The 27,884-nt window shown below is 33.1% G+C and overlaps 4 protein-coding genes across 5 annotated transcripts; 1 reads left to right on the top strand and 3 right to left on the bottom strand.

Moving 5' to 3' along the window:
- Window positions 1-1,164: 1,164 nt before the first annotated feature.
- On the bottom strand, window positions 1,165-6,580 carry LOC124531060. Of its 2 annotated transcripts, XR_006966492.1 has the most exons (6): window positions 5,914-6,580; window positions 2,903-5,558; window positions 2,493-2,728; window positions 2,255-2,412; window positions 1,907-2,186; window positions 1,281-1,574 (listed from the first exon to the last, which is right to left on the bottom strand). XR_006966492.1 is itself a non-coding variant. In XM_047105504.1 (5 exons), the coding sequence occupies exons 2-5, from the start codon at window positions 5,551-5,553 to the stop codon at window positions 1,242-1,244; spliced, it is 3,726 nt and encodes a 1,241-aa protein (XP_046961460.1). In that variant the 5' UTR covers window positions 5,554-5,558; window positions 5,914-6,562; the 3' UTR covers window positions 1,165-1,241. The 2 variants fall into 2 exon arrangements, 1 of the variants encoding a protein (XP_046961460.1); XM_047105504.1 differs by having other exon boundaries at window positions 1,165-1,574; window positions 1,907-2,412; window positions 5,914-6,562.
- Window positions 6,581-7,568: 988 nt separating this feature from the next.
- On the bottom strand, window positions 7,569-11,531 carry LOC124531270 (ATP synthase mitochondrial F1 complex assembly factor 2). Its single transcript, XM_047105781.1, has 6 exons — window positions 11,313-11,531; window positions 11,042-11,235; window positions 10,829-10,939; window positions 9,774-9,951; window positions 9,066-9,181; window positions 7,569-8,709 (listed from the first exon to the last, which is right to left on the bottom strand). Exons 1-6 carry the CDS (start codon window positions 11,422-11,424, stop codon window positions 8,560-8,562), a joined length of 861 nt encoding a protein of 286 aa, XP_046961737.1. The 5' UTR covers window positions 11,425-11,531; the 3' UTR covers window positions 7,569-8,559.
- A 396-nt stretch (window positions 11,532-11,927) lies between these two features.
- Window positions 11,928-17,400, top strand: LOC124531445 (repressor of RNA polymerase III transcription MAF1 homolog). The gene is made up of 4 exons (XM_047106032.1): window positions 11,928-12,657; window positions 12,795-12,915; window positions 13,178-13,455; window positions 16,138-17,400. Exons 1-4 carry the CDS (start codon window positions 12,452-12,454, stop codon window positions 16,196-16,198), a joined length of 666 nt encoding a protein of 221 aa, XP_046961988.1. The 5' UTR covers window positions 11,928-12,451; the 3' UTR covers window positions 16,199-17,400.
- A 1,879-nt stretch (window positions 17,401-19,279) lies between these two features.
- On the bottom strand, window positions 19,280-27,180 carry LOC124531444 (mRNA (2'-O-methyladenosine-N(6)-)-methyltransferase). Its single transcript, XM_047106031.1, has 7 exons — window positions 25,891-27,180; window positions 25,506-25,646; window positions 24,242-24,418; window positions 23,707-23,975; window positions 20,947-21,157; window positions 20,336-20,394; window positions 19,280-19,880 (listed from the first exon to the last, which is right to left on the bottom strand). Exons 1-7 carry the CDS (start codon window positions 26,818-26,820, stop codon window positions 19,685-19,687), a joined length of 1,983 nt encoding a protein of 660 aa, XP_046961987.1. The 5' UTR covers window positions 26,821-27,180; the 3' UTR covers window positions 19,280-19,684.
- Between the last annotated feature and the right edge of the window lie 704 nt (window positions 27,181-27,884).

The raw sequence follows: 27,884 nt of genomic DNA, 5'->3' as shown, positions 1-27,884 counted from the left end.
ATTACAAATTTAAAAAGCTCATTGTTTTTGAGTGAAATTTGCTATAATGTATTTTCCATTGGAAATATAATTCCACAATAAATAGTTTCATTTTATGTTGACCCAAAGAACTCCAATGTGTAATATCATATTAAAATTTGTCTTTTGGCTTTGCATGGTCACAATGCAGATGTTAAATATACTACTGAGTGTCTTCACAACAGCTACACTTTTTCACTTGTTAGACAACAGAAGCTGCTATGTTCCGTTTTAAAACTAATATTTTGCAAAATATCCACTTAAATGAAACACTAAGGACCATATTGATCTATATAAAATACACAAGGTATTAAAGGTTCTTAATTGGTTAAGGATTAATGCATGCAGCAGTCTTAAAATTATTTGAAAATTAGCTGTTACTTCTCGAAAAACTTTAGGGTAAAAAATGTTTTTGTGGGTTATCCCTAAGAAATACCACCATGGACCTTTTTGAAGACCTTTTGATTATGTATAATGTTGTAGGAAATTATTTTATCTATCTTGTAGGGTGTGGTCAGTATTTGTTATTTAAGTCCCAAAGAATGTGTTTAATTAGACATCACTATAGAAAATTAAATTATCAGTGTTTCTATATTCCACATGTATTATACATAAAACCCATTCTCTTAAATCTATCTATTAAAAAAACTGCATCAAAATCATTGCCTAATTTTAGTGCTCTAAGCATACATAGGGACACAGCAGTAAGTAACACAATATAATTATGATGGTTATAAATTGAACCCTCTGCCTTTTCAGAGGAGATTAGGAACTTACTGTACTATGCTGCTGTAAGGCAGGATTGTGGATTCAGATCGCAAATTCTCATCCATCACATGCAAGTTCCCTCACAATATTTCCTTTATTGCAGAGCATGAGACGAATTATTTAAAAAAAAAAAAAAAACATTTAAGAAATAACAATATTTTGTAAATTTGTCCAATTGCAACATCCACTAATAACATGCCTGCAGAATATTACTTTTGTTTTCGTACTTAAAAACATTATTTTGATAATTATTTTTTTATTAGGTTTGTTTTGAAATTGAATACAGAATTAAATTATCTCTGGAATAATATTAAAGGAAAAATAATTATACTAATTAAACAACGACAAATAATTTTATAATGTAATAAATTATAACCTTTATATAAATTTATATTTATTCACACAATTATACAGTTATAACAAAATACAACACAGAATAATATAATTATTTATATTTAATGACAATAACCACATGAGGGATGGCAGCGTTTTCCGTCAATTCCACAACGACACCCTCCAGTAGTGTCACCCTTGCCACCTGGACCCCAGCGTCGCCCTTTCGTTACCCAACAGATCTCAGTTTTACACGCGGAACACTTTATCCAATCGCAGCCCCATTTTTTAGTAATAATAGCCTTACATTCAGGACACTCGAGCGCTTCGCCGCGTTCTATTAAAGATTTCAGCAAAGCCCGAGTTCCTACATCAGTTTGATCAGATTCAACAGCAGTTACAGCTGCACGCAGTTTAATTTGATATTGATCACATGTTTCACCGTCGTGAACAGCCTATAAATAAAGAAATAATAGTATTGAAACTTTTTTTTTAATTAAATAAATATCTTTGTTTAACAGCATGAAGAAATCCTGATTGAATCTCGATAGCAAATCTCCAAACAAGTGATCTATCGGTGTAAAAGTACATTTATGCGCGAACACAGATGAACTTGTAAAGACTTTCATAATCCGATGAGATGGAAATCCACCCCGACACCGATAACTCAAACTTTGGATTTGATTTATGATCCTCGATATAGGCTACCTTCTAAACGAGTTTATAGTGGTTACTACTTTATTGTTAATTCTTTTTTAAACTTATAAATAAGAATAAAGAAAAGTACCTGGCATGGTAAACAGTTAGTGTGATTACACACGGGACATGGAAATCTTCGAACACCGGGTTCACAAAAAGCCCAGCCTGTACAATCCCGTGTACGACAGTGAAATGTATTTCGTGTACCACTTTCTGCTGCAGCTAAGCTTCTTGCAAGCCATTTCTCATAATCTTCTGGAGAGAGTAGTGCGCGTATTTCGCGTTCTTGAATGGTCCCATGACAAGCTATAGCTGGACATGAAACTACTGGTTCCGTACAATGACGGACGACATCAGCGAGACATTCCCTACAAAATGTATGTATACATTCCCTAAGTACAACGCCTTCACCAATGGCACATTGTTCAATACAAACCCCACAATCGAATACTTCGGAGTTAGGAACAAGAGGTTGTTGTTCTAACTTCATCAATTCTGTGTAAACATCGCCAGAGTCTTTGTCTTTCGCTTCATTAATGTCGTTATTTTTATCTAATTCTATTTTAGTTTCATCGATTTTTTCTTTATTTATATCTAAAAAAAAAAAAACAGTTATAAAACGATTATAAGGTTCGAATACAAAAATTTGTACATTTTATGAAATGATCACTCACCGGTTTCAACCAAGCACAAATAAAATGGAGCAACGAGATCGGGACCAGCAAGAGCAATGAGAGGTGTATTGTCATTAGAACAAAGCGTTTTCCCAATAATCCAGCGTTGCAAGCCAATTTGTAGCCCTAACGACTTTTCGGCTTGTCGTTTTAATTCTCCCACCACAGCTTTTCTAGTGACGAGCAAACGAACTGGCCCCCTTGTTGCATTTTTGTCTTCAATCCAAACATCAATTCTAAAATGAAATAAACTTTTTTACAAAGGAATACCTATAGCTAGAAAAAATGGGGACAATATTGGAACGTTGTGGAATTATATACATTTTCATTCATTATATATATACCTATATCTATAATAATTTAATAAATCATACATCATTTTATAAAAATAGCAGCAAATTTTTACTTACGGAAGTCTTTCTTCTTGCTTTTGAAAAGATGTTGATGGTACTGGCTTATCTGCAATGATCCCACCTGCAGATTTATTGTTAGTCAATACATTTGTCGATTCTTGTGTTAATTTAGGTTCTTTTTCTGTTTTCATACTTGTTTCTTGATTTTCTTGAGGTTGAACTATTTTTTTGTCTTTTAAGCCCCCTTCTATATATTCCTTTTTATTAGGAGTTAGACGAGGCCCTCCAACTATTTGTGATGAGAATGACAGTACAGAACATGATAATTTAAGTTTTGCAAGTTTAGCTGCAGCTGCCGCAGCTGTTTGTTCGTCACCATTAGCAATTGACTTCTCAAGTTGATTTATTAAATCTCTCCGTCGAGCATGATGATCTAAATTATAACTAGAAGTACTAGAAGTTATTGCAGTTGAAATAATATTTACTGTTGGCGTATCTACGTCTCCTTGTTTTGATTCTCCAATTATAGTTTCTTCCCTTTTTGGTACCTCATTTTTTAAGTGATTAGTACTTGTTGAACTTGTAGATGGTAATTTTAGTGACAATATATTATTTTGCTTTTCAGATATATTACTTTGTTTATCTACTACCTTCTTAATATTTTTATCCTTTACCGAAACTTTCTCTTCTTCTGGATTATTATATTTGGGGCAATAAATTGGATTTAACAAAGATGATATTTTTAAAGGTATATGCAAGTTATTGTTTGTACTGTTGTCCATTATTTGTACTTTATTATGTAAATTCGAATCGACTAAATGAAGACTTTTATTGTTTGTTATAAAATCTGGCTTTATCTTTAATTCCGATTTTTGTGTAAAATTTTCAGTCCTCGTCACATTTCTTGGAATTTCCGTCATTACTTTATTTTTTATGGAACTTCCCTCATTAGTGTTACTTTTTTCTGTATTTTTATGTTCAATTTTTAAATCTGTAATATTTGGTGTAGGTTGACCGGTAGGATATTCTTTCGGAGCAATTTTTCGTTCCTCTGTTAATGACGACAATTCATTCTCGAAAGAAGTCTTAGTAATGAGCCGATCTGAAGTAGTTAACATTTTGTTTTTGTCTTTTATCTGATGTAAAACACCATTTAAATTTAATCTTGTTTCATTATTAGCTTCTTGTAGCTGTTTCTGTTCAATAGTTTTTATTAACAATGGAGATTTCTCATTGTGTGGTAATTGTTTTCGATCATTATCATTGAAGATTGAACTTGAAGATGGTATTTGAACTTCGTCATCTTTGCTAGAATTCTTCATATCATGGTGTAATTCCATTTTTATAAGTTTTTCATTATCTTCTTGATATTTTGAAGTAGATGGTATTTGTTTCGATGAAGATGGTTGAGCTGTTAAAAACATGTCTTTTGCACTTTTAATTTTGAGTCTTCTTTCAGATTCTTTTTCTATTGGGATGTCAGATTGGGCACTATTTTTATCATTTCTAATTGTTGATCCTATTCGTAATGTAGGCATCTCCGTTGCTGTTATTTTAGTCTCCTTGTTTTCAGTACAATTCCTTTCATAATTCTTAGATTTCTTAGGCAGCGAATCCTTCATTTCTTTCAACATCTTTTTAAGTTGTTTCTTTTCATCAAATTCATCGTTTTTATTTGATTTGAATGCAAAGTTTTCTGTTTGTGTGCACATATTAGAACCAGCTGTCGATGCTTTTATATCAGGTTTATTGGGTTTGTAAGAATTTCCTTTCACACAGTACATACAGGATATTATAGTTGCGTTGTATTTTCTCAAGCAAATTGTACAAATCCAGTCACCCTCGGTCTGAGATACTGACCCGATATGCAATAACTTTTTATTTTGTATTATTTCAGCAGCTTGTTTATCTAATTCACTTATGCTAGGAAGTACTTTAATATAATTTGTATCTATCGCTGAGTTTCGTTTTTTGCCATCGAAAATTTGTTTAAGAAAACTTTTTTCTGATCGTAATTTAATGTCTTTACTTGTATGATCTTTTTTTGTGTTTTTGTCCGTTTTATGTGTAGATATCTTATTGTTACTGTCGCAAGAATGTGTATCAAAAATAGCCTTCGAACTCATTTGTATCTTTCCTTTTATTTCTACGTTTTCTTTGTTACGTTCTGCTAATTTTACTGGGGGCTTAGGCGCTGGCCGCTTTCTTTTATAATTTCGAGGTAAAGAAGTTGAAATAACAACTGTAGGTGGTAATGGAGCACGCCGCTTTCCCGGCACGTAAGCCGCTCGTGGTTGGATGGTACTCTCGCTTATTGCACGTCGTTGTCTGTTTTGTACAGAATCTTTAGGTATTTTTCTGGCTGGTGGTAGGCTAAAGGCGTCGTAACCTAATCCTTCTTCTGTATAGAGACCGTATTTTCTACGTAAAGTAAGATCGCGGTCGTATTGCCGTTGAAGATTTCTCTCGTGAAGTCTTTTTTTGTAAGTATCAGTGAGAGGACTTTGCGGTAAAATAAGAGGGTTCACGTGCTTATAATGTAATGGAGCTAAAAAATCAAAACTGGCAACTGTACGGTCAGATCCTATACTGTTAATGCTTTCATCCGAAATTGAGCGCTCTGAACGTCGTAACCAAGAGAAGAGCGTCCAAATCCCTCCGGATAGAGGGCGAAGGCGCGGTGCCTCTCCTTCTACGTCGCCGCTCATCACCTCTGAAACATTCAATTGATATTTCAATTTTTTTTTTGTAAATTATTATATGGCTACATCATAAAAAATAAAGATTATGAAATTCTGTATCTCCATATCTCTCGTGGTCTGTTCAAGATCGCTTCTTTTGATAGATCCACTTATAATTGTCTCTAATATATGCACAAGCCACTAAATTTTGGAGATCCACTTTAATTAGGTTTATTAGTCTTATATAGGTCACAAACGAGAAACTAAGATGTGAACCAGTGCGGCTTAGTTAATTGAATAACTAAAATTAATTAGCGTGAAAAATAAAGAACACTAAAACTTTTTTTTATACTTAATAAAGACAAATATTTACATTAATATACTCACATACTGTCGTAAAGATAAATGTGTACGAGGAGTGGTACGTTATTCTTAAACTAGAACATATTAATCTCCACTTCGGTAAGCACCAACAATTGGAAATAACATTTAAATTATTTCATTATTGCACTGCCTTTAATTTTTTGCGATATTTCGAACAAAATATAACATCAATTGGCGATTTTAACGTCTGTATTGTCAATAACGAGCCGAGCGCTGTGGAATACAAAGCGAGGTCGAACTCCGTATCGACTCGCGCGCCGCATCACTCCGCCCGCCCAGCTAAATTTAGCGGAACTTCGCGATTCGGTTTTTGCTATTTCTATTCATTCTCTTACGCCTGACCTCACTTAAATTTGGACACTTCCCGGCACTGTATTAAGTATAAAGTAATAGCTTATTTATTTACTAATTAAGAAAAGTCGATGATATCACCAATTGTAATACTAGTATGCAATTAGTCGACGAAGTCGGTAGGCGTTGTGTCTTTGTCCAATGTGTCCTTGTCTGTTGTCTGAGTGTTGCAAATTATACCTAATGGACGATTTCCTTTTCGTCTTAGTAGTATAGGTTATGTATAACAAAACATTTATATTAGAACACAGTATTATTTAATTACATAAATGTAATATAATACTACCCATAGGTACTTAGTATATTATGCCTGTGTGCCATAGCACAGGCCCCGAGCATCTAGAAAAGAATATTGCCCAAAATTGACATTTCTAAAAAAAGCACAAATAACGAATTAACAATTTTAATAAATTTGAAGTAGATATAGTAAAATAGAAGTATGATTATGAATATTGTAATTGTAAGTAATAAAATGTAAAATCTACTTAACAAAAATTTTATATGACTAGCTAGGCGTTGTGTACGCACGGTCTAAACCGGTGGCTAAACCCAACAGTCCAAACCGGTGGGTTTAGCAGTATAATATTTTGAATTTCTTATGGAATGAAACTGAGTGCGGATAAATGATGAAGTATTTTTTAGTATTTTCAAAATTGCGCCACCTAAGAGTGTGAAATATTATATAGGTATACGTCATTTTTGATGTCAGAAATATGAAAATCGGTATTCAGGCTCATGATAATAATTGAAAGACGATTAAAGCTTTTTTGAAAATTCATCACCCAAGAAGATTGGAATTATAAATTGCCATTTACAATTCCTATTATACATAAAGGTCATTGAGGAGATTGAGGAAATTCGTCATTTTTTTAGATAATATTAATAACATATCTCAATCCAGTCCTGTGTATATCTTTAAATAAATCTTGATATTATTATGAATACTTAATAACGCCATCACCACCAAGGTAATCAAAGATTATTTGAGATTACCTTAAACGACATTAATTTATTTTGCTCCAAATACTCACTAATATTAAAACTTAACAAATCATTTTAGAACGTGGTACGTATTACCGCAAATGCTCCACACCATAAAAGTATTATACATCAAGTTAAATAAACTTTTGAATGTGAAATTATCTTTCTATTTTTTGAAAATTTAGTTTCACAACCGAATTGCGGAGAGTATAAATATAGTATGATATCAAATGGAGAGCGATTTCTGTAAATATTTTTTTAGGTCTGATATTTAGTAACGCATTCCTGATTGGGAAGTTTGAGCTGATTTTAAAAAAAATCTTGAGAAAGTGCTTGTAAAACTTTAATAAAATAAAATATTATGATTTTGATAGGAAACCATTCAAAGAAATTATGAATCATTATTGGTACGCTGCCGAACTGTTTTATACCAGTAAGAAAGATACGATAGGTTCACCTAGAGTAGGGAACATGCAAATATAATATTTATAAAAAAAATGCTATTAAAATATTAAAAAAATATAAAATAAGGGCCACTGCAATGTTTATATTTGATATATATTAGTTTCTTAACAATAATTACGAATTAAAGTAACGTGAAACGGAACGTATTACAAAAACACTAATATAGCGTTCAGTGACGTCACTCCTGTTATGACTACTTATTTGAGGTTATAGTTGTAAAAAATTGAATATTGAAATGAAAATTAATAGCGTTTTTCGAATTAGAGGCGATGTTGGGTTTGTCAAAGCCGACTCCAGATTCCTTTCAGCTTGAAACCACTTTTATCTCAGTTTTGTGTCAGAAGGTCCAGTCGAAAATCATTTATTTGAAAACTTAATTGAAGTAGATGAACAAATTGGCACAAAACATACGTTAACAAAGCTTATTGGCGGAGTATCGATAGTCCGTTTTATATTTTTACAAAAAAGTATCTCAAAGGTAGAGAAAAAATGGATAAGTATGAAAGCAAGCGAGGACAAGTACCATCAGAGGGGCAGTGACAGACAGCAGTGACGTCATACGACATACAGATCTGTTTTCGCGCGAAAATTAAAATTGTCATTTTTAAAACTGCATTGTTTGGGGAAAATTAACGTGTTTTAAATTTTTTTATATACTTTTAGTCTATCCTATATGGAGTTCTCTTCATCTTCCCTACAACAATAGGCAACAATATTAAAGTGTACAGTTGAAAGCTAAAATCTAAAAAGTCAGCAGGAAAAAAATATTAATAATAAATAATACAAATTTTTAATCACTAACAATAAAATGTTTTCTATTTTTTTTTTCTAATCTTTTCAAATAAAATATAATTATGTCTTTTGATCTCCTTGAGACTTTTTAGCAGCGGCCGAGTGTCGTTCGCTAGAGCTTTGTATGACGAGCAGGGAAGCGGCCACGCGGGCGGTCATCTCAGCTTGGTTAAGTTCATGGGCCCACGGAACTCGTCCCCATCGGAGGACCTAAGGCAACAAGTCAATCTTTAATACATAATATTTAAAATAAAATCGGTCACTACATTCATAATTCTCGCATTTTCTTGATCATAAATATCATATACATATATTTATATAAATACGGTATTTACTAAAACTATGCCTTTCCGCCTTTTTTATTGTACCAACACAAAAATATATAAGTTAAGTACATTCAAAAATAATAAATACCGTAAATAATATGTTAATTAGACATTTTTTAATCGATTTAATTATAGTAGTAGACGATGGGTCAGTTTGAAAGAAATTACATTGATACTATACCTCAATATATATGAAGTTAAAAGCCTTACATGCTATTAATACATAATTTTTTTACAAACCTGATATTCCTCCTCCAATCTTGACAACAACACGGCTTCTTGTGGAACTAAAAATCTATCGACACAGGCCAGCATTAGTATCGGCGACTTGAGAGCTTCTATACCAAAACACATAGCTGCAAAACAATAACAATTAAAACATATCACATCTTGGAATCTAGATACTACACTAATGAGACCGTCAATTAGCTGTGTGTGTGAATATACTTATAAAGGCTTGGAGCCAATTTTTTTTTATTGCGGCTAATAAAATAATGGTACATAGGGTACTTTTGACCAAGTAAATTTCAAGGCCAAGCTGACTAAACAAGAGATCTTGTACTGGACAAGTAAGTTGACAAACATAGGTAATGCCTTCGTTCTTACTGTCTGATGGGATACCAATCGACGAAACGATGAGCGATCTCTCCGGGGTACGACAGTCCAGAATCATTATATTTAGTATTAGTTATTATTAGGAGAACGCGCGAAGACTTATTTTACCCCCACGGTTTGTCAAAGCTCATAGGCCAGGAGTCAAATAGTAAGACACCACTACATGTAATACCAAGGATATTAACTACTTAACTCCGAAAGGAATTTTTTAACGAGACTACTATAATTATGTTATTTACTTATAAAAAACGAATTACTTATTTTTGTTGCTATAAAATTACTAATTTGTTTAAATAAGGAAGTGATATCTATAATAAATAGTTGTTCACAAACCATTTAAAGCTGGAAAGTCATAAGATAAGAAATGTCTTGCTAAGACTGCTCTTGTTTCTGTGGACACAGGTGGAGGCATGAGATCCCGAGATATTTCTTGTTTCAATCCAAACCGTTTATTAAACCATTCCAACACAGGAACCCACTTTTGTTCTTGTAATTCTTTCAATTCTCCTTCCTACAGTGAAAAATGTATACCTAGTATAGATTAGATCATCTTTGTAGGCACATCTTAATAGGTTGGTAGTATTTACTCAATCATCAGATATTGAACTACCTAGCAGTAACACTTCGTCATCTGCCAATCGACTATATAAATTTATGAGTCTGTCTATGTATTTTAAAATTAATGAAAAGAAACCATGTATAAGTGAACACTTGTGTATTCTTTAACTCTATGTGGTAAGATTGTGAAATAGTTGCTCCTTTTTCCAGGTACTAACTATGTCCTGAACAACTTTTACAATTCCATCGAAAACAATGGTGTCAAAAACTTTTACATGTCTTTGTGCTCTTTGGTCAAGGTCTCTTCAGTTTTATTAATAAATCACAATAAAGACTGAGGTATTCTTTTTCAGAACCCATTACAGTTTTTTATAATCAATAAGCAAGTTTAATTATATATAAAATGAAAATTAACTTTATCTCAATATATATCAAATATGTCTCAATATATATCAAATACTTGTTTATATTATTTTGTATTTGACTGCAATATTTACAGCTTTGTTATTTTTCCTTTGGCTAGCAGCAAGTTACAGACAATCTCTTATGCTGAAGAATGATCATTGCTAATGGTATAACTATCCGCACAAATAACAGCTTTGCTTAATTGACTGAAATATGTGTAAAATGACATTATAATCACAATACTTATAAAAAGTTGCTGTTATTGTACCAACAGAAACACATTTACAAAATATAATGAGACCATTGTTTCTAAATCCATATTTAACGATCTATACTTCAAAATCTATCAGGTTTTCAAATATAATTACATCATTGTTTATTTCATAAACAATTTAGCAATAAGTTAAAATAAAATATATACTGACCTCTGAATGGAAAAGTAATGTGTCCGTTGCAATAAAATCAAGCAGGTAACTAGTTATATCATGAGAACTCAGCTTCCCTGGATTATCTAATGATGTATTGCATAAAGCTGTCTGAATATGAAATAAAACAGAGTTAGATATTACTTTATTTACACAATCTTTCAAATAAGTATGTTTGCGTTTACTTGAAATTTTATAACTTTTGAGACATACCAAATGCATTGTTGGCCGAGCTATCTGTTCAGTTTGAGCATCCCATTCTACCGCTATGGCTCTAGCAAGAGGTTCATTATTTACAGTTAATACACGACCATTTGGGGTTTTCAAACGTCGATGGTCTAAGGTCACCTCCCAATTTTTTTCATTTTGTACAATGTCGGTGCGTCGGAAAAATCTTTTATGCGTAGCTGAAAAATATATAAAAAACGCAAGTTTTTAAAATATATTGTTTGAACTTAGTATAGTTTTAATATTGAATAAGTACCGTAACATCGATTTTTTACAACATTATAATTATGTTGATTTAATATGCTTGACTTTTGAATTATATTTACTGATCTAAACATTTTTAAACCTATATTGATTGGGTTTACCATATTTGAAATCCAAATCAATAATCAAAAAATATATTTAAGGTTATTTTGACTTGAATGTTTACAAAATAATATTTCAATTTTGAATGACATAATGACATAGATATAGTTGCCAAATTCATTAATTGCGTTGTAAAGTACTTATCAAATTATCAACAATATATATAAATAATTATCAAAATAGTTAATATTGTAAAATATTATTAATAATATTTTTAATTAATATTATTATATAATATACCTTATATTACCAATGGTTTTATACATATATATGGTTTTACATATTAAATATTGCGCAGGTTTGATGTATTTACTAATACTATTACACTAGTGTAATACCATTCAATTGAAAAGTATTTTTTACGTATGTTATTTTTAAATTCAAAAAATATTTTTGTACTACTCACTACTCAGTAGGATCCAATATTTTAAGAACTAAGATCTGTACAATCAACAGTCTTTAAAAAATAATCACGAACTATGCTCTTTTTTTCTTTGTCTATGCGTAAAATATTATTGTTTATGGCTTAGTTTGTTGCTTGTCGCGAAACCTAAGGAATATTGAATAGAGAAAATTGTGCACAACAAGCATAATAATTATTGTTTACCTTAGTCAGTTATTTTTGTGTATCCTTGAATGTTTTAATGTGTTTTACGATGTCTTCTATGGATTTTGACTTCTAGCAAAAGAGAAAAGTGTTTTTGTGCCCTTTCTAGGACAGCCAGTGAAGTGACGCGCCATTGTTGTGCCTAAGCCAAATACAATCTATAAATAATTTGCTAACATTATAGCAATTTATTAAACAATTTTTTCCCTGATATTTGTGATGTACCCGCATCCCACCAGCGCGGAAGAAGAACAGACGACGAATTTAATACCGAGTGTGAATCTTCTTCATTCTAAAAGGAAAGGAATATTCATACACCCGTCTGCTATGTACAGAAGTAGTGCTCCGAATTGCACGATTAAAAGCTTTAATTTAATTACAAGAAGTTTGAGTGGGTAAAGAGTCGATAACTAACTATAAAGATGAAACTCTTAGAGAGCGGACGCCTGGAGGCTCTGAGTAGTGCGCTGTCTATCCTTAACGGTGACAGTGCTGTTCAAGGTCGGGTAGAGAGCTACAGCTGTAAAATGGCAGGTGCTGAAAAAGCTTTCTACAAGAAGTTTACGGCAGATGGGGAGACGACTCACAACCTCCAAGCACTATCCCCACCAGAAGGTGTTACATATAGGTAAATTATGATAGATAAACATCCCATTTTTTATTTGTTTCTGTCCAAGTAAATTGTTTATTACTCAATATTAGTAACTATGATTTCAAAATGTGTACGCAATGATAAAAACCTAATTGTTGTTCAATATATTGCAGTCGAAGTCTATCTGGTGATGAAGAGGGTGTACTGTGTGATACAATATCTCGGAAGACATTGTTCTATTTGATTGCTACACTGAACGCTGCTTTTCCAGATTATGATTTTTCAATGGCCAAGGTAAATGTCCTGTTATCATTGAATAACAAATTTAATGATTGATACGATACTTGTGTCTTTATTTGTTTAGTTTCTGATAAAATAAAGTGATTAACTTTAAAAATATTTATTAACGTTATCTACAATATATGATGATACATATGATGTTATTGCTTTATTAGAAATATTTAAAAAACAAATAGATAAAATTGCCCTCTTAGATACTTTAATGAAGTAGTTGAAAGTTGTATATGCCTTTAAAATGTACATTTTTTTGTAACAGAGCAGCGAGTTTAGTGCAGAGCCATCACTGAGTTGGGTACAGGGGGCTGTGGATGCAGCACTGTCTGCCGTAGGTGGAGTTCGCTGGAGACAATTGAGACCAGCTCTATGGGCTGCTATAGAAGAAGAAGTACATTTGCCTGAATGTCGCATATATAGCTATAACCCAGACCTGGCTAGTGATCCCTTTGGTGAACCTGGCTGTCTCTGGACATTCAATTATTTCTTTTACAACAAGAAGCTAAAAAGGATTGTTTTTTTTACATGCAGAGCTATGAGGTAAGTTGATTAATTTGACGTTAATTTATTATAGTAAATGAAATATAATATTTTTGATTAATATTATTTTAAAAGTACTATATATTGTTGTGTAGCCTCCTCATTTCGCAAGATTGTACTCCATTCACAAAGGCATGTTTTTCATTTAATCTCAGAAATTCTTTCTAAGGTAACCCTTCTAGCCTATTGTTGAGACCATTTATACAATCTTGCTTTGTGTTTATGTGAGCTACACTTTGTCTGACATTAAATTTAATTAATCCTGATATTGCTCAATGGGATTTAGCACTGAACTTCTGGATTGTCAATGTAACACCTCAATCCTAGTTTCAGCGAATTTGACCTTTTTTCACATGGAAAATGTTCAAAGACATTGTATTTAGCTCTGATCGTTCTTGGGCGGAGATCTCTTCCCTTCTATAGTCTCACTTATTGCTGTCTAAAACAAGACACACGTAAACTACTGGTGTCTCGCAGCTTTCGTCATATCCTGGAATTATCGCTAGTGCCATTCTGATTTTAGACGCCTTCGAAAATGACACGACATTGGCATATGCAATTTAAGTCCAGTGATGAAGTTATATCAGGTCCTATCTATTATATTTATATTATTTTTGAGGTAAGGCTATCTCCCAAAAGACCTGATGAAAACAAATGTAGTATATTTAAAACAAAACTGATTATCTGTCTATTCTTTCCAACTATGGCCCAATAGGTAATGTTAGTAATGTTTTCGGACAAATACTGGAAAGGCTTTTGAAACCTGAATTGACCTAGATTTTTTTTGAAAATTACATAATTTGGCTGTGCGTGGGAACTATGTGCCTTGACATCCTCAACTTTCTCTAGATAACTCATTGCCCCAAATTATCTACTTGACAGAGTAAAGCCTATACATTTCTTGAACAGTGTATATTTGAGTGGCCAATGAATGCACAAGGTGCTCAAGCAGCGGATTCCCAGTTGGGAAGTTTCCGAATAGTGCCTCAGACTAATGAGACTATTTTATACACATATAGGTTTGTATATAGGACATTTGTTATTTGTCAAAATGAATCCTAAGCAAAATCATTGTGAGGATGGAATAATGTGGTTGACTCACATTTGCAGTATAATGGCTTCTAATAACCCATCCATCCATCCATCCATCCATCAGCCCATTTCCGTCCACTGCTGGACATAGGCCTCTTCCATTGCACGCTACTGAGATCGTTCTTGGGCTACTCGCATAATAACCCAGTAACCTTTAAATGTTACCCGAAGCGCCAAGTACCTTTTTGATCATAAGCTGGTCTCCATGAAATTAGGGTCTCTCTCAGTTGTTTGCTGTGCATTTTGTAGTTTAGTTAATGGTGCATTCTTTTTTTGCTGAACAGCAACGAATAATCTACAGTCCTAAGAGTAATCTCCCTTTACCTTGATTCATGTTACAATCAAAGTTACTGTAATTGAGGCGATATTTCTTCTATCTTGCTCCATTATATACATCGAGTTCTCCTATTTTTCGTATATCTTTTGACCATATTTCGTATTTTCGTTGTACTACCCTCCTTTTTAGTACTGTAAAAATATTGATTTAGTAAAAAATGCTTAAATATAATAATGAATAATATAGAATGTAAGGTTATTTTGTTGCTAATAGCTGTAATTTATTTTAACAATGTACATGAAAGTATAATAATGCTTAATGAGAACATTATCGTATAGTTATATGTGAGTCTGATTAAAAGAATTAGGTGTAAAATGTTGCGCTCTGTTTATCCAAAGAGCAGTACTTTTACTGAAAGTGGAAAATAATTTATGGCTATTATTTGACTTGGACATGAAAACAATCTTGTAACCCATTTATTATGAGTAATGTTCGACCGAACTTTTGGAATCGATTTTGTGTTGGGTTTATCCAAAGTTAGTCTGATTGGAGCTGGAATTGATGGCACAAGAAAGCAATGCGAGGTGAGTGGGAGTCACACTGAATTGCCGGTAGACGCCATACGTAGTATTAAAAAAAAAAACACGCAATTGATGATGTCATCAATGTAGCGTTTATTAAGAAATTCGTGATAAGACTAATCATAAATATTTTGGTTCAAACTTCACTTAATGTAATCCAATAATGAGTTAAATCATAGCTATATTTTCCAACAATGTTCATTTGATTACTCACATTATTAGAAAGATTTTATTCGCTCGTCTTGTTTCACAATTTTGACAAAGGGTGAATCCGTTAAAGTTTCACACATTTCCTGTGTAATGGTGAAATTACTTATACATAATTAATCAGTGTCATTATTTTTGACAATTTGCAATTATAAACATCTCATGTTGATTATTTAAAATTAACAAATAAAAAATTAAACAATGTCCAACCAAACTTGAATTGAACAGGGCAGAGATCAAACTTCGATCGTACACTAATGAGGTACATTCGGAGCAAAAGTAGAAAAACAAAGACATGCATCGATATGCTTGCGCTTTTAATATTTTTCGAACTTTTACTCGGCTAGTATGCAATAAAAAAAGCGAAATTCAGTGATTTTTAATATTATAGGAAAGGATTAAATATGTGGGCAATTAGATTTATCACGTAAAAATTACATATCACGAATTAGATCATGAGTTTTGAAAAGATCATTAGTTAGTATTTAGTAACATTTTAATTAATATGAATGTTTTGTTCCACAGCCCTGTTTGTGCGGATTCCGGAGTGGACTTTGCTATGGATGAAGACGAAGAATATAATTAAATAATTTCTTATTATTTTTCTATGTACTGGTTTTATGATTTGATTTATTTTCTACTATAATGCTAATAAAGGTTACAGCAACTATAGTGCAAGTTCTATACAATAAATATCAATTTTATATGTAATATTAATCATAGGTATAAATTTAAAGTTAAAAGGTCAGATGGATAGTATTTGTTTTTTGCCCACTGACCGGAAGCTAATAAGTCTATGTTATTTTATCAACTAGAATAGTACCTGAAGGTGTTCAGATAAAAACAAATAAAACATAAATTAACCTAATTTTATGAATGTTAACATATTCATATTATTAATTATCTATATTTAGTAAAGAAATTATATTAAAAGTTTTAATGATTGGAATGTAATTTATGAAAAACAATATTAAAATGAAGAAGTAGGAACAGGATTTATTATTAGAGTATTGTTTTGATTATTAGCTTTTGGGGTTATTAAACTGATTAATAATTGAACACCCACAATAATCAACTATTTATATTATGTATGTAATCCTGTTCTCAAGGTGAATTATAAAAATAATTCAAAATGTTTCATGATGATTTATTTGTACATATATAATGTACAAAATTATCATTTTTTAATTAATAAGATTTTTGGATTCTAATGATACCTACTATATTGCACCTAGTCCAATTAAGGTACAAAAAGATAAACGATCTCGCTATCTTTGCACAACAAATATATTTATGGTAAGATATAAGTGACAATATTATCTGATTTTGATTCATTTATGTTTACTTTCTTAGAAATAGTCATCGATGAAGCATTAGCACACGATTAAGACGAATGCACAGTTCATCATAAATAGAAGAGGAAAGCTAATTAATGCTTCAATAATTGCAAGCAATTATATTTTTATCCATTGTAGTAGTTAATAGTCACTATAAATAATCTGTTTCTGCAACATCATTATTGTTGGAACACTTTAATATGCAAGATGTATTTTAAATTGTAAAATATCTACGAGGTCTGAAGTGATTGACGTTTGAAAGATTTAGCAAAATATTTGACGACCTTATTCGTGAATAGGCATGTAATTTTACTACTTAGGATAGTTTTTGGTGTTTCTAGTAAAATTTAATGTCACTAAATCCGCCTATAGATTTTGGGCGTCACTTTTACATTTGTATTAATCTTAGTTGCATATTTTTAAAATAAAAGGTTTCTTCAGTTCTGAATGATTTCGTTTTTTTATGTTGTTCATACTATCCCTACTATATATGATCTACAAACGAAAATAACATGATACCTAATGGCGTTAGCCGAATTATATAGTATTCTATAAAGGAAATTAAAAGAAGTGTTAAAATAAATTATGTCAGGTGGATGTAATAAATAAAGTTCCACATTATCCACAAACATTATTGTATTAAATAAAACAATCATACTTTTTTCAGAAAAATATAATAATTAAACAATCAAAATATAATCTTTATCGAACTATACAACAGTAAAAAGGGATTCTTAAAAAAAGAGCTTACATTAAGTAAATAACCAAAATTTTCTCCAAAACTATGTACAATAAGCGCACCTTTCTATATACAATTCTATGCATCACATACATAAAGTCAACATGATTTTGTAGTCAAAGTAAGATATGATCATTATCATCACCTGTTGTCTAAAAGATAAGATTTCTTGTCGAATAAGTTATCTGTTTATTTAAAAAAAAGCGAGATTCTCGTGAAATGTTTGTGTTTTCAATTTCATAACACAGGATACACAATACGGGATAAAGTTGAAATACATAAATAATAATGGATGGATATAGCTATTATTTAATTGAATATCAACTATTGAATTCATTTTAACCACATAAGTGATTCGTTTTTCATATTCTATACAACATTCTGTGTCCTTACTTTCCTATTTGATATATAGACTTAAAGATTGTGACAAAATATGCCAAGTTTTTTTACAAGTACGGCGAGCCTTCAGGAGTCAATTGCGTAATTAATGAATCGAATTATTGTATTGCTGTGATCCCCAGTCAGCAGGCCTAACAACGACCGTAATCGCAAGACGATTAATCGTTGTCCGATAACAACCGAGGTTTCGGCATTGTTGTGTCGTGTACTTGATTTAACACAATAAATTTTTTAGATGTTTTTTCTTATGTCGTTAGTGGTTTTCTATTCTAAAATAATTTTAAAAACAAGAATAGACACAAATTATATTATTGTTTTCGTTACATTAATTACTTCACTTGACCATTATAACGGCATACTTGAACCAACTTGGTTTGGGCTGTGATCATCAGTCGATATATACGTGAATTATTAAATAAAAACTCTAAATGCGCTTCTAAAAAATTCAAGCTTCTTCGGCCATTTTGTCTTTATTACCAACTTAGAATTAATCTATGTTTCAATTTTAATATTAACTTTTCCAATGTACATCTACAATAATGATATTAAGAGCTGCATTATTCTGACATTTGGTTCGCTTTTCATTTATAAATTATTTTATTTGGTGTGATTTCTTAATTGCTGTACAATTACTGTTTTTTTTTTTGAAAGAATTCCAAACTTATTATAAATATAGATTTTTTTTCTATTCATACAATCTTTTAATAAATATTTATAGATCACAAAATAATAATAGATTCAATTAGGAATAAATCCGAAAAGGATTTGTAACTAAGTTATAAGAGTCTCGTGCGCGTTTTAGACTCTGAATTGTAAATATATTTAACAAATAAGTTGTGTTAATTGATAAACTGCCATAAAATATTTCGATAAATTATTACATAGTTAGAATATAATTATTTCATTTTAAAAAAGTGATTTGTATAATATTTCTGTAAAGCGAGATAACAATTCATTATATTGTTATAAATACACTTTATGCACCTATTTGTAAAGCTTTACATATGTATATACTATTTCAAAATAAAAATAAAGATAATTATAAAGAATTTTTTGATTGTGTGTGATTTAAAGGAAAAAAATATTTTAATGCCAACACTTGATTTTAAATTCCAGCGCTTTTCCTCGCTCGAGCACCGGATAATTGATTTGTCATTTAAAATAGAATGAAAAAGACTGAAGACTTTTACATAAGATTTCGCTGACGTTTTAGTTATATTTTTCTTCACTTATATTTTATTCTCAGATACCGAGTATAGCTATTAATTTAGGATAGAGTAAAAATTATGAATCACGATTTGGTAATGTATATATATTATTTAAATTAACCCTAACGAGTTATTCGTTTCATGGGTCACAAAAATGGCCTACGGATACCTTTCAGCCAGTTTTAGCACCAAAAAACAAAAACCTCGATGTGGACAATTTAAAAACGTAGTCAAGTGTCTCTCCGTTCAATGATAATACTCGGTATTTAAGCCTAACAAAGACGAGCTACATCGCCGAGGTACAAAATTTATTCACATGCTACAGCCGGTAAAGGCTCCAATAGCCAGCGTCAGATATACCCGACGAGCACGGGACGGGTTCGCGGGCGCTAGCGCTTGTCGGGCTGGTCGTCGTGGGCGGGCGGCGGCGCGGCGTCGGGCGGCTGGCGCAGCTTGGCGCGCGGGCGCCAGGCGTCCAGCAGCGCCTCCACGCGCTCGTCCGTGGGCCCCCAGCGCGCGAACCCGGCCGCGTTCTGCAGCCACACCACCACCGTGCCGCCGCCCCAGCGGAAGTACACTTCGTTCCTGGAACGATACCACACGCACTTTAAATTAAAGTAAAGTAACAGCCTGTAAATTTCCCACTGCTGAGATAAGGCCTCCTCTTCCATTAAGGAGAGAGAATGGAACATATTACCACCACGCTGTTCCAATGCGGGTTGGTGGAATGCACATGTGATGTGATGCACATGTGGTGGATGAATTATAAACACAATTAAGCACATATATATAGTGGTGCTTGCCTGGGTTTGAACCCGCAATCATCGGTTAAGATGCACGCGTTCTAACCACTGGGCCATCTCAGCTCGATACCGCTCGATACGCACTGTAGTAAACGCGGTCCCTTCTCGGCTGCCTCGCCTGAGCATTTTAGCACCCTTGTTATAAATTATTACTTCCGTAGCAGGGGAGGAGTAAAGAATGAGAGACGTTGACAGCGTATTGGAGCGTTATGTATACAATGTAAACTTAAAACTCACTTGGGAAGAACGTGTTGGAAGCCGTGTCGATATTCGTGCTCAAATGCGGGAATCACCACCTAGCAATGATCAAGCAGTCGATTACACTTATATTGTTAGATTTCAAATGAACAATTTTCAATAGTATATTTTTCATCCTGGAAAATAATTCTTTTACTTTTTTTTTTGGTATAGGTTGGTGGACGAGCAGATGGGCCACCTGATGATAAATGGTCACCATCACCCATAGACAATGACGCTGTAAGAAATATTAACTATTCCTTACATCGTCAATGTGCCACCAACCATGGGAACTTAGATACTATGTCACTTGTGCCTGTAGTTACACTGGCTCACTCACCCTTAAAACCGGAACACAACAATACTGAGTACTGTTATTTGGCGGTAGAATAACTGATGAGTGGGTGGTACCTACCCAGACGGGCTTGCACAAAGCCCTACCACCAAGTAAACATTTGCAATTTCATTACAAATCGTAAAATGTCCACCTAGTATGTATTTAATATTTCGTTCATTGTGGATATAATATTTGCTATCATAAATTTAATGACTATTGTAACAAATAAATATAATTTGGGCGATTTTGAGGCCGACGTCGGAGGGCGGGTTACCTGTTTCCGCTTGAAGTGGCTGGCCTGCAGCTTGTGCAACGCATGCGTGTGGCGGTCGGGCCACTCGGGCAGCACGACGACGAAGCTGAGCGGCTCGGCCGAGTCCTGCAGCAGGCGCTCCATGTGGCGCAGCGCCGCCTCCAGCAGCTCCTCGCAGTAGGGCGGGTGCGCCACCAGCGACCCCGCCACCGGCCGTAGCTCCAGAAACGGTCTGCAGATTTTATGACTTTATTTGAAACTGTAGTTCGTTCATAATAATTTGAATATATTATATATTACATATTTTCCCCGCCCCTACGGTGACCGCGATATAGATTCTTTTCGAACTGGAACGCATGGAACAGCATACTTAGAATATACTTCTAAATTCTTTACGAACTGGAACGCATGGAACAGCATACTTAGAATATACTTCTAAATTCTTTACGAACTGGAACGCATGGAACAGCATACTTAGAATATACTTCTAAATTCTTTACCTACTTTTGTGGGGTACTAAGAACAGATCTGTAGAACACGGTCCATTGAAAAGTTTCCGACTCCGCAAAGTCAATAAATCTTTCTTGGGGCAAAGTATCCATTTCTATACTAAAATTCCGCAGACATTTTTAAATTTGCCGTCTCGTAAATTCAATACGTTTATAAAAAAATACATTGTTAAAGAAGGCGTATTATTCGATACAAGATTTTTTTAGATGATAAAAAAGCGTGGAATTAATACCTGTTGACTTCCAGACAGGATATTTTAATTTAATTATTTAAATTAGTTTATTAAAGTATTAACTAACATGACTGTATTTTTTTTAAATGTTGATAAAGAGTAACTACTGAGTTTATTGCCGGTTCTTCTCGGTAGAATCTATTTTCCGAATCGGTGGTAGCTTCACTTAATTGTTAAATGACGATTCAAAAGTGCTTGTAAAAGCCCATTTGAATAAAGTATATTTTGATTGTTTGATTTGATTTTGACTCGTGTCATGCGATATTATATAAAGTATTGTATTTAAATTTGTAAACTGTTAATATAATATAACTTATCTAGAAGTCAATAAACACTAACACTAAGAACTGTGCTTTATTTAATCATGAGATTTTGACAAAGAAATTATACTACTAAAACTAATATATAATATATTTTGCATATACTGTACCTACAAATCATTAGATTAGCTACTGATTTGTAGGTACAGTATTTTGCGGGCATCATCTTTCAACTAGTAAATTTGGAATTTATTATGGAGACTACTAATGAATCCCTATTTTCTTTGGTTCTTTGCGACAGGACGAACGAGGACAATATAGTGGGTTTAGAAAACACCCGCTTTAATGACCTATACTCCAGCCAAATTCGATGTGGAATGTTTAATAACAAAGCGTTGCTTAGCAACCAACGTCAGGCAGATGCTCAAAACATTTTTAGAAATATGTACAACAATTATTTTTCATGTAAATAAAAATAAAAATGATTAATAATAAAATATTTAAGACAAAAGACTAAGCGCATTCTTGGTTATAATTATAATACGTATGATCATCTGGAATAATGTAGATCTCAAAAATAATACTTTCAATTTTAAAATGATATCAGTCGCGAATTGTAAGCAAAGCTAACAACAAAACAAACATTATGGCGGGCCTATAATGCAACAAAATTACGTAGTTACGTTTCGTTTAACTTTATTTGCGTTAAAAAAATATTTTTTTAAATTAATTAAGATGTAACCGCAATAAAATTTCTTAATTTTTTTGTGATATATATATTAGAAGAAATTCTAAATATATGTGGTTGAAACAGTGATTATAGTGCTATATTTATGCTAACCAAAACAAAATGTCTTTTTTTTTAATCTGTGTGTAATGAAACGTTGTGTGCAATGTTAACATTCTTAACCTGTTGTGGTTATACTGCCATTATAATATGACCAAAAATATACACCACTAATTACGAAGAGCCTGTATCGCTATTATATACCTTCCCAAATCTGCCAATTGCTTAAAAAACACTCCAAATGTTACAAACCTGCGATTTCTTTACGTCAGTTTTAAAATATAGGGTTGTTAGTTTTGTAGTAATATTATATTGTTAAATTAAGATTTTTAAACTTTTATTTTAAGCTAATTTTCATATAAATTATGTATTGACCGGCTAAATAAAATTTTTGGATACTGTATTAAATTAAATTTTTTGTGTTTAAACAGGAAATGGTGTTATAATGAATATAGTTGTAATTATAATAATTATTATTTTTTATTAAGAGTGTATCAACCCTAATTATGATGACTCAAGGTTTGTTTACTAAAATTCCAGATCGAATGTGGCTGGAGTATAGTTATAGTACGACACAAATTAGATGTAGCATCGGAAAATGCAATGGAATGAAAATAAAACCGATTACTGCCGATATACACAACCAATAGAAATAGCTCATAATATCGCGCCATTCGACGCTATTCGTCGCTATAGATTCACGTGTCAGAGAAAGCGAGTGCATGTAAATCGACGCGTCAAATTGACGAATATATTAGGTCACGTGATATTACAAGTTATTACGTTTGTGTAAAGATCATAGTCGCATGAGAAATAAATATTGATAATTTGGGATAGCGTACTTAGTTCGGATGTGATCGGTTTCACGAATTTAGCCGATGCGACATATAAGTTGTGTCGTACTATACGTCATTATATTATATATTCATAGATACCATCAACACTCGATGTTGATAATAAAAAGCACAGTACATATTTCGAGTGGGACTGACCCGCGCGATCCGAAATAGCAGTCGGTGTCGGCGAAGGCGGAGCAGTACTGGCGGAAGTAGCAGTCGAGCGGGCTGGCGAAGCACTCGAAGGTGACGCCGAAGCAGCGGTGCAGGCACTCGAGCACGGGCACGGGCAGCGCCATCTGCGCCACGTGCGCGTCGCCCGCCGCGCCCGCCCACGCCGCGTAGCGCCGCAGCACGCACCACACGCGCGACACGAACTGCTCGAACTTCTTGTCGTCGAAGCAGCTGTAGCGGTACAGGTGTTCCTGCACACGTTATGTTATGCACGTTATGCACTCTCATTAAAATAGCGACAAACATCAAAATTAAATAATAAAAAAGTTATTATTATTGTAACTTATTGGATCAATTTTAAAAATTAATGAACAAAAATATATTTATTTCCTTCACTAAACTTAAAAGGTGATATTATGAGTATGTGTGGTTGTAACCACACTTACCAAAAGTTAGTGACTTTGATTTCGGTGAGTATTCATTCAGGAATGAGATATACGAAACGAGTCTGACTCACAAGTTTCTGCAGGTAGGTCGCGTTGAGCACTTGGGTGTCGCCGAGGTAGCGCAGCAGCGCCTGGTCGCGGTCCAGGAAGTGCTCGACGAGCGGCGAGCGCGGCGCGGGCAGCGCGAACTGCACGGGGTAGCACCACACCTTGCGCAGCGCCGCCTGCTGCAGCGGCGCCGGCAGCTCCTGGCGCGCGCACGTTATCATGTTAGGGGTTGTCCATTAATCACGTGATCTTTTTTTACCATTTTTTAACGACCCCTCCCCCATTGGTGATACGTAGTGAGGTTTAAGACCACCCCCCCTCCCCCTACTCAACATCACGTGTATTTTTAGTACCTACAACGAATCTTAAAATTTTCTGAATATTATCTTAATTTAAATACAGGTATAAACTATAATCTTATTTTATTTTGATATTAAGGACCATATTTGTTTAAAAATCGCGCATTAGACGAAAAAATAAATACACGAGATATCTTACTACACCCCCCCCCCTGTGTTATTTTCGTGATTTTTATCAAACCCCTCCCCCCCCTTTCAAGCCCCACGTGATTAATGGACAACCCCTTATTAGAGAGAGAAGAGAAGAGCAAACCAATACAATTATTATATATTATTTTTATTGACTTTTTCTATTTTTAAATTCAGTCAATGTTTAATGTAATCATTTGCTCATTATACATATATATCGTCCACATGTAATTACTGAGCATAAAAATGTTATATTATACTGGATGTGCCCGCGACCTTGTACGCGTTTGAATTAAACAAAAAAATAATATTGTAGCCTAAGTTACTCCCTATTATAACACTTATCTGCCAGTGAAAGTCCCGTCAAAATCGGTCCAGCCGTTCCAGAGATTAGCCAGAACAAACAGACAGACAGACCAACAAAAATTGTAAAAAAAAACCTTTTTTTGGTATATGTACCATGTATAAATACAACGGCATTGAGTAAAAAGGGCTATTTTAATATAACAAACAGACACTCCAATTTTATTATATGTATAATTTTATTATATATTTGCAATTAAAACCCTTTTTCAGCAAAAAATCCAGTTTGAGTACACTTTTCTTGTAATTAATTATAAAAGTTTAAAGACAATTAATCTTAAACAATTAACTACAAACTCTAAGCTGTAATATCATATAGACAAGTCTGTGGATACAAAATAACAATAAAAACTCTATATAGTATAAAAATTTCAGATTGATTTTGTATTTTCTCTTATTGGAACCTTAACATAATTTATTTTATTGCATCATGTACCTGTATTCCATTTTCTTTCAATAAAATACTATGTTTCTCTCTTATCTTCCGAGCATATTCAGCCGACAGGTGGTAGATCTTCAAGCAGATTCCCTCTACTGATGCTTTAGCTGTCTCAGCTAAATGCGGCTGACACTGTCTCTACAATGATCATTTAATTTTTTATTAAAATAAAAGCTATTGATTATAAAGCTGTCTTGATGAAACCCATATATGTTACAATATTTTCTTTTTCATACACATAATAAAATAATAATAAAGATAAATAAAATTTGTAAATAAAAAAAAAATTCGGAGGCATACAACAAATGCTTTATGGATTTTTTTGAATTAATTCATACTAAACTTATTTCTTATTTTTTAATATAAAATTGTAACGACTCACTCTTAAGTGCGCTAATCGATCTTGGAAGTCATCATAAGTAGCCCCAACTGTACGCCTTAACCATTGGAATGTGTCCTCTGCATTCCACTTAACTACCTTCCTACTCTCAGGTGATGCATTTCTCGACTCAATCATTTTTTTTGCCGCCTCTGCATAGCGCGACAATTGTTTTCTAGCATCACCAGTAAACTTGGGATGAGTTAATTTAATAGGAATATCATTCATAATTTCCTCATACATAGACCGCGATATCTCAGGAAAGCAATGGCTTGGGAGCAAAGGATCAGACCCACCCTGATCGTTTACTTTTCTTTCCATTAACCATCTATTAAAAGAATCCTTTGGTGCATCTATACTTTCTCGTGTATGACACAACTCCTGATAACATTGCCTTAATTTGTTTGCTAGAGTAAATCGAAAACCTTCTATTTCAGGATGTGGATGTGGACAAATTGTTGGTGGCCGTTCATATATAACGACATTTGTAGGAACCTCAATGTCCCAAGGTCCAGCAAGAACAAACTTCTTCGGAGGAGGTCCATTGTCTTCTGATGGACGACGCTTACTAGCACTAGGAGTTACACTTCCAGCATTAGGTGGACCTGTATGGCATATACCAAGTGGATCTGTTATTGGATCAAAATCTCTTTTTACTGCTGGTAGTTCCCACATCGACTCGCCCGATATTTTATTCCAAAAGTACGGTCTATTTTCTCGCCTAGACCAGTACTTGCGCCATCCTTGTTGCAAAAGATCGGGATGCAATTCTGCGGCAAGATGTGGAGCTAAGGGGGCCGGTGCACCAGGTGTCTGTGGCGTGTCACCACTTCCGCCAGGAGATGACTGGATCTCTGGCGAAGAATCACTAAGATTTGGTGCAGTCTCCCACGATGAGGATCCAGCAACAACTTTATCACGAACATCATTCATTTCGACGGACTTTTATATTAATAATGTCTCTAATGTATTGAAAGCAAAATTTAAAAAGTTGCTAATTGTAAGGGTAGTAAAAATTACTAGAACTTCCCGGCCAATAAGTTTCTTATAAGCACAATATTTTTGTTGGTAATCATGATATTGTTACCGCCAAGAAATTTAGTGGTATAGAAATTAATGATTTCACAGAGACACATAATTATTATCGACAAACAATATATTTTTGCAACATTTTTTAATAGAACTAAAATCGAAACTAACAAATAACACGAAATTATTAAAACAATCGTATGTTGTACGAAACAAATAACTTGGCGTAGTTTCCCCAAGCACCGCCATCCACAGATTAACGAAATATTTGTCTTTCATTTACAATGTTTATAAAACAGACTGTAGAAAAAAAACTTGTTTAATGTCATCGAAATTAAATCGATATATTACTGTCACATCGATTTTCTATATTTTTGGACAAATTTTAAATTCTTATTTGTTTTTTTTTTTCATTTATATCAATAAACAGCGGCCAGCTTAAGCTTCGGCGATGACTGATGCTTAGCATCGTGCGATTGTGAAGATCTTAAGAAGATTATTTTTGCTACTGTGAATTACAATATTGAATTAAACAAAAATGCGAGTATATTTCTGTTTAATAAAGAACTTTGAGGTTTTACGTCAGTCATGGAGACGATCACCTTTTATTAACTCATAATCATATTACATCCGATAACTATTGATCTAAGTTAATAAGTTTAATAATTTATAAAACAAGTTAACATAATGTGTTTTGTTAAAGTTAATACAGTAATTTGATTTAGTTCTCGATTATTTTGCTATTTTTAACAAGAGTGTCTTAGAATGTATCTGAGAGATCAAAAAATAATATTTCTAAGTTATTATGTTTTCTACTATACTTATTAACCTCAATTTTCTCTCGGACTGCGTTATCATCTAAAACATATGCAATTTGAAACATTAAGCATACACTAAATATAAATATATTTTTTCTAAGTAAGCTTTTACTAGCAGTCGTGTCGTTATTTTAAATACAAAAGTTATGT

This window comes from Vanessa cardui, chromosome 7 (assembly GCF_905220365.1).
Source record: "Vanessa cardui chromosome 7, ilVanCard2.1, whole genome shotgun sequence".
Taxonomy (NCBI): domain Eukaryota; kingdom Metazoa; phylum Arthropoda; class Insecta; order Lepidoptera; family Nymphalidae; genus Vanessa; species Vanessa cardui.
Note: the sequence above shows the minus strand (reverse complement) of the source record. Positions and strands in the feature narration are given on the sequence as shown.